The sequence below is a fragment of the Populus alba genome, chromosome 2 (assembly GCF_005239225.2).
Source record: "Populus alba chromosome 2, ASM523922v2, whole genome shotgun sequence".
NCBI lineage: Eukaryota > Viridiplantae > Streptophyta > Magnoliopsida > Malpighiales > Salicaceae > Populus > Populus alba.
In genome coordinates, this window is record NC_133285.1 from 12,317,324 (window position 1) to 12,327,170 (window position 9,847).

Genomic DNA, 9,847 nt, shown 5'->3' on the forward strand with positions numbered 1-9,847 from the left:
TTATAATTCAAGTAATAAGTTTCACTTGTTAGTCAAGATCAACTTAAGTTTTTTTTTATTGTTTTTTTTTAATATTAAATTAATTAAAATTAAATTTTATAATTTATTTTTTATAAAATTATCCTGATTTTATAATTCAAATTATAAATTTCACATGTTAAAATGAATTTGAATTATTTGTTTTGAATTTGGTTTTTTTATTTTTCCTAAAAATCCAAGTTATTTTGATGGCATTCCTCCGTTGGAGAGCCAATGATCTAGTACTTCTCAAAACAGAATCAATGCGGCATCATTTTTCGTAAAAAGGAAAGAAAAAAAAATATTATACGTGGATTTGAACATTTCGACCTCTCATACCCTGCCATGTAATAAAAAAACGTCACCCTAGGAAAACAAGAAATTCAACCATGTACGACTCAAAGAAAACATCACGGCTCGTCATTTCGACAAATCAAATTATTCCACCTCGGATAAAACACATGGTAAATCAATGGGGTTCCCTTTCCTCTATCAACTCTCATTTAAAAAATCCTACTGCAGGAATTGGCATATAAATACCTCTTTTAATTCCCTTTTAAGCTAAGTGCAAGAAACAAAAAGCAGAGAAAAAAAGAAACGAGGAAGAAAATGGAGAGGTATAATCAGATCTGGTATGCCTTAGGCACTATGGCTTTGTTAGCCGTTTCAGCCTTAGCAGACGATGTTGTTGTGTTAACAGAAGATAACTTCGAGAAGGAAGTCGGTCAAGACAAAGGCGCTCTCGTTGAGTTCTACGCTCCTTGGTCAGTGATTCTTAGCTGATCTCTCAAATCATCCTAGTTTTTATTAAGCTGAGATTAGTTCTTTAGATGCTGAAATGATCGTGATTGGTTGATCCATATTCCATAGATCTGTTTGTGATTTTGCTATTTTCATTAATCTAGTTTTTTTCATATTATTACGAAACTTGTAGATTCTTGATCATGTGATTAGCCATTAGTTAAAGAAATGATTAATGAATTTTAGCGGGATCATTCAAGAATTTGGTGAGAAGGACGAAATTGTAATTTTGAATGTCATAGGTGTGGGCACTGTAAAAAGCTAGCTCCTGAATATGAGAAGCTTGGAAGCAGCTTTAAGAAGGCAAAGGCTGTTTTGATCGGAAAGGTCAGCCTTATTATTATTCATTGTTTTTTTCTTCATATTGGTCAACGCAAATAACTATTTTGATCCTTGCTGGAAAATAGGAGCTGCTGTTTTTGTCAGAGATTTATTGACACCTCACCTTACTTCGTTACTGTGTGAATTGTTGATGATGTGGTGCAGGTGGACTGTGATGAGCATAAAGGTGTATGCAGCAAATATGGGGTCTCTGGATACCCAACTCTTCAATGGTTTCCTAAAGGATCGCTCGAACCTAAAAAGTGAGAATTTTATTAAACTTCACCGATATTAATGTCCAAATTTAATGCTTTACATGAAATGCGAATTTGTGGTTTATATATAATAGGTATGAAGGACCACGAACTGCAGAAGCTCTAGCTGAGTTTGTCAATAATGAAGGAGGTACTGCTGCTTCTTCTTTTTTTAAATTAATCTCCCCTTCTCACCTAAGCGTATCTGATAAAACTGGTCTATCTGCTATAGTGTTTGACTTATTGCATCTTCAAGGAATTGTTTTACAAAAGCAATACTTCTGTAATCTTGTCATCAGCATCATGTGAACTGGAAAAAAACACTAGAGGTTTCTCATGGGCTATGTTATTTACAGGGTCAAATGTGAAGATAGCGGCAGTTCCATCCAGTGTAGCGGTGCTAACTGCTGATAATTTTAATGATATTGTCTTGGATGAAAACAAAGATGTTTTAGTTGAGTTTTACGCACCCTGGTAAGCTCCCATCCTTTTGTATGCTGACCACTGTTAGTAACCATAGTGATCTTGAGTTTTTGTTAAATCTCCCTTTTTCTCAATCTTGAAGGTGTTATATGTTGGTGATTTACAATTTCTACTTCTTACAGGTGTGGCCATTGCAAAAACCTGGCTCCTGTATGTACAGCTCCTTCTTCCTTCCATTCCCTTTGTAATTTGTGTGCGTGTGTGCGTGCGTGCATGAAAGTATGTAGGAATATGTGATTTGCTAACCTGCTTGTTATCTGGGCAGGTTAGCATTGTTCCCATTTTTGTTAGATACAAATCATTCCTGAAGTCATTTTTTAAACTTTTTTAAGGGTACAATTCACTAAACAAACAAACAAATAAAAGCCAGCTCTCTCCTCTTCACTTATCTTCTCTCTCTCTCGCCTCTTTGCTCTTTGTTGCTTGTGTCTATTTCTGTGATTCTTTTCCTATTGAAAGAGTTCTTTCAATTTTCTGTAAGGTTATATGTGAAAAGCCATAATGCGAGATAAGAAGGATGTGGTGGAGAAAGAGAGAGATGATCAAACACTATACATCTGGGAGAGTGTTTAGGTTTAATTTTTTAGCTAACTTGCCCAAATACTAGGCAAGTTTGTAAATCACATGAGTGGGTGAGTGCATGTGTGTTCGTGCGCCCTTTGTTGTTCATGGTTCTATCCAGGTCTTTCCTGCAATGATGATCTGGAATTTGCTGGTTTGTTCCTTCAGATTTATGAAAAGGTAGCCACAGCGTTTAAATCTGAGGAAGATGTCGTGGTTGCCAATCTAGATGCTGACAAATATAAGGATCTAGCTGAAAAGTAAGGGCAAACTTTTCTGGTTAGCTAATTGTTTTTTTTTTTTATGAAAAGGGTTCTCCACATTAGTAGCGGACAATGCTAATGATCCATGCTACATTCAGGTATGGAGTAAGTGGATTCCCTACATTGAAGTTCTTTCCAAAAGGAAACAAAGCTGGGGAAGAGTACGAGGGTGGGAGAGATTTGGATGACTTTGTTGCTTTCATCAATGAAAAGGCTGGAACCAGTCGTGATGGTAAAGGACAGCTAACCTCCAAGGTTGGTTATCACAAAGGATGGAAGTTTAATCCTTTTGTTGTTGTTGACTGAATCTTTTAATCGTGTTATGTTTATGTACTTGATAGGCTGGTATAGTTGAAAGTTTGGATGTCTTGGTAAAAGAGTTTGTAGCTGCTGGTGATGATGAGAAGAAAGCAGTCTTTTCCCGAATTGAAGAGGAAGTTGAGAAACTCAAGGGTTCCACAGCAAGGTACTTCATGGCATGGTCACATCTAGTGTTTATAATTCATTTTGGCTTGTATTGATATCCTTACAAAATCACTCAAAATTGTCATGTCTTTTGCAATTGACTTACTTTATTCTTGTTAAATCTCTAGTTAATGGAAAACTTAACCACATGTTATTCCATGTTTATAGGCATGGAAAGATTTATTTGAAGGCTGCCAAGACTTGTATGGTGAAAGGTGCTGATTATGCCAAGAATGAGATTGAGCGGCTGCAGCGTATGCTTGAAAAGGTAAGATTGATAGATTGTCTCTCTTAGTTGAAGCATGCCATGTTTGTAATAGGAGTCAAACAGTTATATTTTGACTTTTTTAGATAGCAGTGAGTTGGAACAATATTCATAATAAGATCATACATAATCATACCATAGGGCTTTCATGTTATTTTAGAGAACTCCAATTGGGAGGTTTGGATGACAGATCATGATAAGAACTTTTGCATGAGTAGAAAATGAGTTTTGAGTAAATACGTGAAAACTGTGATGACTGTTAATTGATCTTATCTTTTCCTTTGTTGATGGTGCAGTCAATAAGCCCGGCAAAGGCAGATGAATTCACCCTGAAGAAGAACATTCTATCAACTTTTGCTTGATCTCCTGATCTTTTGTTTCACTCTTCAATATTTTGGGGGTAAACATCATCCAGCTACCCAACCCCAACCTTCATTTTGAAGTAATATGGGCAAGTCTTCTTCTCGCAGTTAAATCTGTATCCCTTGGATTTAGACTGAGCAGGTTCATTATAACGAAATGATTTTGAGAAACCTTTAACTGGCTCGTGAAGTATATTTATATGCCTTAATTTTTACGTTTGTACCTTTTATTTTCAGTGGAGAAACTTCTAATTTTCGAATGAATCTCGCATTAGACAAATGAATATCTGCCAATTGATCTGTTGTGATCGATTGAACGTATGTTCAAGTATCTTGAGAAGTTTAGTTATGTTCTGCTAGTTTAGCCTGTATGGACCATCCTTGTTGGCTATTATATGGAGTGTGACTGTTCTGGAATAATTTGGAAGCCCTCGCCATTGTTAACTGGCGATGATCTTATTGATGTTTACACCTAAAATCATCCATTTTCTGTAGAGAGCTCAAGCCCAAGTTGCGCTTGCTTGTTGAGTGATCTTGCACTTAACACCCTACACAACATTTTATGTAGAGGCCGAATTTCTCTTTACCTTTTGACGCCATGTTAATACTATCAATCTTGTCATTTATGCCATGTCAAGATCATACCCTAATGGTATGTTTGGTACAGTAATATGATGTGATATAATCAAATGTGGTGAAATGGGATCATATGTTTTTATTTTGTTGCAATACTTCTACTAATGTAATGGAGGCTTCGATGAAGTTTTGTTTTAGTCTGTGTGATTAAACAATATTATTTTATTTTTATTTACACCTTTTCCTTACTTCAAGTTGTTTCGGTAGCTGAACTTTAGAAAAATTACATTTAGTTTGCAATCACAAAAGTAGATAAATTACATTTAGTTTGCAATAACAAAAGTTGTTTATGGAGAGGGGAAATAATTATGTAGATGGCCTGTTATTATTATTATTATTATTATTCTTATTGTTGTTGTTGTTGTTGTTGTTGTTGTTGTTGTTGTTTGCGTATTTTGATTAATTTTACGAATTTTAAAGTTAACAATCATGTAAGATTTAATAGTTCTGGTGTTTGTAGAACTCGAACTGATGATCTTGAAAAGGTAAATTTAATCTAGAGCCTGATTAGATGAATTATATTCTTTTTCCTTTCTTGTTCTATTGTCAGCTATTACAAGTTATCACAAGTGTTCTCAATTGTAAGTTGCCCCAAACGAATCAAGCAACATCTATGGATCATATGACAATGGTCTTTATGTTTTTAGTTCTGGAAGAAATGAAACGCTGAGTGTGAACAGTCTACGGTGATGGTATCTGCCTGACCCTTTTCAATTGAATCAAGATCTCAAATCCACCAAAGCCCGCAACTCCGAACATCGTAAAGACAAAAGTATATGCAAGACAATGAATTAAAAATAGTTGTTAAGATTTTTAAAAATAGAAAAAAAAAAATTATGGCATTGCTAAAGAATTTGAACATAAAAGTTAGGCAAGCTTAAGGTATCAAATAACTTGTACTTGATAATCAGTTAAATTTAAATTAACATGGAACTAACAAATATATTAGATCCAAAAATTTTAAGCTTGATAATTAGCAAAGCTCAAAGCAATGCAGATCTAGCAAATATATTAGATCTTAATTGAATTCTATTATTACTAAATTCTAAAGCTATGTATCTAATCCTAAATAACCTCCTGAAATAAAAGTTTTGAATGTATGATAAATTATCTCTTTATCTAAAATAATCATTCGTATTGATATAATGATTTTCTTATACTCATAGATATATATAAGGTATTTTAAGAGACTTGTCATTAATATTAACCCATTAATACATGTAAGAGATATTTGTTTTTTATTAATGCCGTTGAAAGCAAAGAATTTTCTAGTCCCTTTTCTTCTCTAAAAACAACAAAATTCAGAGGGTATTTCAGGTGGTTCTAAACTTTTTATTTTATAAGATAAATTTGTATAGATTTCAAAATATAAACTCATTTTAAACTTAAAAACAAACATTTTTGTTCTTTAAATTTAAACTCTTTTAAATCATTTATTATCTTAAAATATTTATTATGTTTTTTATATATACTGATTTATTACTAGAAAATCTTTAAATATCTCTAATTAAAATTGTCTTTATAAATACTCAAGCTTCTATCATAAGACTGAAATTCTTAATATTAAAAAGATAAAATCTATATACTTGAATATATTAATTAATCACTATCTCATTATCTATTCTCTAGATAACTTGTTATTTATATATGTTAGGATTTTGAAACATCATCGCAGGACAAATAAATGGACAGCGTAACAGTTTAAGCTTCAGTTCTAGCCTGTATGGCCAATGGCATTGCAATTCATCAAAATCTGGAAACTGTTATACAACCAAGACAAAAAGAAGGGAAATCGGAGCAAAGGGTGAATGTCGCAAATACAAAATGTAAAGATCAGAAGTTACAGCAGCACTGACCTAAGCTATGGCCAGATTTTGTCAATAGCTTCATGAGTTAAGCTTTGGCCAGATTTTGCCACTAGAAAATATGTATACACCAGATATTACACGTAATTTATAAGTTAAATCAGAGGCCCCCATTGGAGGAGAGAGGGTGGAGGATAGTGAAACAGCCAGCAGCAAAACCGGAAGTGCTATTCAGCATTGGACCTCATACGAGCCTCAAATGCGATCCATGATATGGTTATTAACCAAAATCTGTCATGGCAAGCTAGTCACTGATAAGTTACTCTAAACCACTTCAGTATAGGTGCACAAGATATGGTCGGAGTTGGTGGTTGGGTCTGCAAATACAAATCCGAAAGTATTTACCCTCCAGAGTCATTCCCTTTTATATTCATATTTAAAACCCGACACGCCTTCTCTTCATTAAACTCAGGTTCTGAGATGCTCATTGAAGAACACTCCTCGAGTGGATACTCCCTCTCTTCAACCGAGGATTTCATATATGAGCATGGCCGCTCTTCAGCTTCCATGTTTGATCCAGGCTCCTGTCCTGAACCAAATGGCAATTCAAAGGATGATGAACCAGTAGGTTGTGTTCTCATCTGCACAGAACGCAGGAGTGCAGCCCTCCTCAGGTCAGCTGAGTGGCATATATCACTAGGTGATGACGGAAACCGACCCTCAGAATCTGAGCCTCGTTGACGAGGCTGTGAAGAAGTGACACTGCATCCATGTGAGGAGAAAGAGCTGCCATAAGGAGCAGAAGAGAATCCACAAAGTGGTCTTTGGTACCTATATGGAGAAACTGGACTGCCGGGTAGACTTTCAGATTGAGGCGAGCAAGCATTTATAGGGGTCTCGCAAAATCTAGAGTCATCAAAGTCTTCTGACATTGGTGAATATTGCAAGGACATTTCATCCCTGAAACGATAAATTTGAGGAAACAAAGTGAACAAGTATTAAAAACAGAATAAAAATAAAATAGATGGTTTTCCTCTCAAACAGCCAGATCAAAAAATGAAGAGTCTTATCAGCCCACGGCACAATTCAAGGTAGAAGCGAATCTTTCGAATAAATTATTTACCAAAAAAGAACATGAATCAAGCCCTGCTTACCAGTAGTGACAGCAGGCCCCAACAATTTAAATATGAAATCAATTATTTTATCTAGCCAATGGTTTGATCTCTCAATCACATTTTTTTCAGATTACGAAAACTTCAAACAACAATTTCTATGACAATTTAGCATTTGACCACCCCCTTAAAGACTTCTTCGTTCCCAAGTCAATGAAACAATACTTCCCACTTGGAGCTATTGAACCAAAAGAACAGAATTTGGTGACTCAAATCTATTAAAGCACATGAAAGACATCAACCTCAAGTTCAACTTGAAGGCCAGGATGAAGGGTAATGCCTCTATTGCCATCACAGAGATTGCAAAGAGCATACCCCAGCACCTGATCCCCGGGATTTGATTTTGCATAAGCAAATAGTAGATAATATGCGGCCAAATCCCTAGGCAAACTGCAAATTTCATTACCGAAAATTTCCTACCAGTATTTACTTAAAAGGAATCTCTTTACTCTAAGTCACAAAACTGTTATAAACCACGGTCAACAAACATCTCTTAGTATAATGATTTGAGGATAAAAACAGCAGCCTGAGTCTATCAATGATTATTGCCATAATCCACAGATTTGTATAGGATATCTATAAAAGAGCTTCAAATTATGAGGCTATCAAATGACAACTTCCTGTTTCAGGAAATATAAACTTATCAAGTTGTAATTTTAGTACAGTGATTATGCAATCCATCGACTAATATTTAAGGAAACGGCACAGAAGTTCCAAAACCAAAGTATTAGTACTTGAAAACTTTATCATTTTAGTATTATGAGTAGTAAAAAAAAATCACCTGGCAAAAAACATGGTGTCAGACCTGGCGGGAGATTCCATAAGATTGTCCTGGAGTGGGTCTCCGACCGTTAATCCATTCAAACTAGATGCCATTATCTGCAACCAAAAAAGTTCACAATTTTTCAGCCCAAAATTAAACCCCAAAAAACGATGAAGAAAATTAAAAAAGTATAACGAGAAAGATTAAAATAAAAGCCAATTCAAGAGCCTCAAGGGAAGGGAAAGGGTGGCCGGTTGTCAGAAAAAGAATTAAAGAAAAGAACACCCATACTGCTAAATATTAGAATTACAGAAAAGAAAGGAACAAACCTCACTGAGGTAACGCTTGTGAGAATGGAGATTGTCAAGGTAGACCTCATCTTCAGGATCTCTACTTCGCTTCCCAGTTGGTGTCGATGGTGTTGATGTCGACGTCGATGCTGATGGGACTGCGTTCGAATCCGAACCCATTAATTTCTGCTATATTATATATATTGTCTTTTAACTCAAATCTCTAACCTCGTTTAAGATGGAAATGTTTCATTTGTTTATGTTACCGTTGGAGTTAATGTTGAAAGATAAAGAGATAAACAAGGAAAGTGAAAAGGTTTGGTCAAGACTCAATAAAAGAAAGACCATGAATAACCTCTCATCGTAAAAGTGTATTCCACATAAGTTATTTTTTAAAATGAATTAAAATAAAATTTTATTTATTTTTAATATCAATACTTCCAAATAATTTAAATAAAAAAAATAACATTTGAGCCACAAAAATAAATAATAGTCTAGGTTGAGTTAGGCTAGGCACTAAGCGATCCACGAATGAGAATTTTATGGCATCAACAATTTAGAATATATCTGTAAAGATCAAATCAGGTCTAGACGTGACTAGATAATTGACATGCATCACACTCCTAGTAAGATTAAGTTTTTTTTAATGTAAGAAAACATTTTGGCTTTGCTAGTGTCTTTTTAATTAAAAATAAATAAATGATGAGGCAATAGATTAAATATAACTTGGTTCCTTTAGCATGTCCAAAAACAACTTGGATAATCGGTAAAAACATAGTTTGATTTAAAATAAATATTTAAAATGAGATATTTTAATAAATATTAAGACAACAATATATTAAATTAACTTGAGTTAATTTTTTAAATTTCATACCAAGTCATAAGATTATAATAACCTTATAGAAAATAAATCAAAATAAATTATGAAGTTCAATTTCTAATAAATCTAATGTTGAAGGATAAAACTGAAAAAATTTATAAAAAAAAACCCAAAAAAATAATCCACGTCAACATGGGTTAATTTGTCAAAACCATGATCCGGTCATAAACTAGAATAACCTAATAGAAAGCAAATCGAAAAAATTATGAAGTTGAATTCTTAATAAATTTAGTGTTAAAATATGAAATTAAAAAAAAAACAATTAAAAAAAGGTACAAAAAAAATCTGGATTAATCAGGGTTAACTTTTCAAGCTCGTAACCCGAGTCATAAGAAAGGGATAACCATATAAAAAATAGACTAAAATAAATCATGAAATCTAATTCCTTATTAATTTAATGTTGAAATATAAAATTGAAGAGGGGTCAATCAAGAAAAGGGAAAAAAATCGAGTAAATTGATTTAATTTATCAAACTCGTAGTTTGAATTATGAATTTAGGATAACCTC

General features: G+C 33.8%; 2 protein-coding genes across 3 annotated transcripts; one reads left to right on the forward strand and one right to left on the reverse strand.

Moving 5' to 3' along the window:
* The first annotated feature begins 563 nt into the window (after positions 1-563).
* On the forward strand, positions 564-4,142 carry LOC118046849 (probable protein disulfide-isomerase A6). The gene is made up of 11 exons (XM_035055907.2): positions 564-782; positions 1,062-1,146; positions 1,306-1,403; positions 1,490-1,545; positions 1,751-1,868; positions 2,000-2,027; positions 2,607-2,698; positions 2,800-2,956; positions 3,043-3,167; positions 3,335-3,434; positions 3,728-4,142. Exons 1-11 carry the CDS (start codon positions 628-630, stop codon positions 3,791-3,793), a joined length of 1,080 nt encoding a protein of 359 aa, XP_034911798.1. The 5' UTR covers positions 564-627; the 3' UTR covers positions 3,794-4,142.
* A 2,029-nt stretch (positions 4,143-6,171) lies between these two features.
* LOC118046847 (uncharacterized) lies at positions 6,172-8,762 on the reverse strand. 2 transcript variants are annotated; one of them, XM_035055906.2, is made up of 3 exons: positions 8,499-8,762; positions 8,212-8,285; positions 6,172-7,194 (listed from the first exon to the last, which is right to left on the reverse strand). In XM_035055906.2, the coding sequence occupies exons 1-3, from the start codon at positions 8,637-8,639 to the stop codon at positions 6,636-6,638; spliced, it is 774 nt and encodes a 257-aa protein (XP_034911797.1). In that variant the 5' UTR covers positions 8,640-8,762; the 3' UTR covers positions 6,172-6,635. The 2 variants fall into 2 exon arrangements, with proteins under 2 accessions (XP_034911797.1, XP_034911796.1); XM_035055905.2 differs by having other exon boundaries at positions 8,188-8,285; positions 8,499-8,754.
* Between the last annotated feature and the right edge of the window lie 1,085 nt (positions 8,763-9,847).

Bases quoted from the DNA above. Each gene is read 5' to 3' on its own strand.
- LOC118046849 (XM_035055907.2), top strand. From the start codon at position 628: ATGGAGAGGTATAATCAGATCTGGTATGCCTTAGGCACTATGGCTTTG. The intron at 783-1,061 runs GTCAGTGATTCT...TGAATGTCATAG, and splicing joins GTTGAGTTCTACGCTCCTTG to GTGTGGGCACTGTAAAAAGC. The intron at 2,699-2,799 runs GTAAGGGCAAAC...TGCTACATTCAG, and splicing joins TATAAGGATCTAGCTGAAAA to GTATGGAGTAAGTGGATTCC.
- LOC118046847 (XM_035055905.2), bottom strand. From the start codon at position 8,639: ATGGGTTCGGATTCGAACGCAGTCCCATCAGCATCGACGTCGACATCA. The intron at 8,286-8,498 runs GTTTGTTCCTTT...TTTTGGTTGCAG, and splicing joins ACAAGCGTTACCTCAGTGAG to ATAATGGCATCTAGTTTGAA. The intron at 7,195-8,187 runs GTGATTTTTTTT...TTATCGTTTCAG, and splicing joins GACACCATGTTTTTTGCCAG to GGATGAAATGTCCTTGCAAT.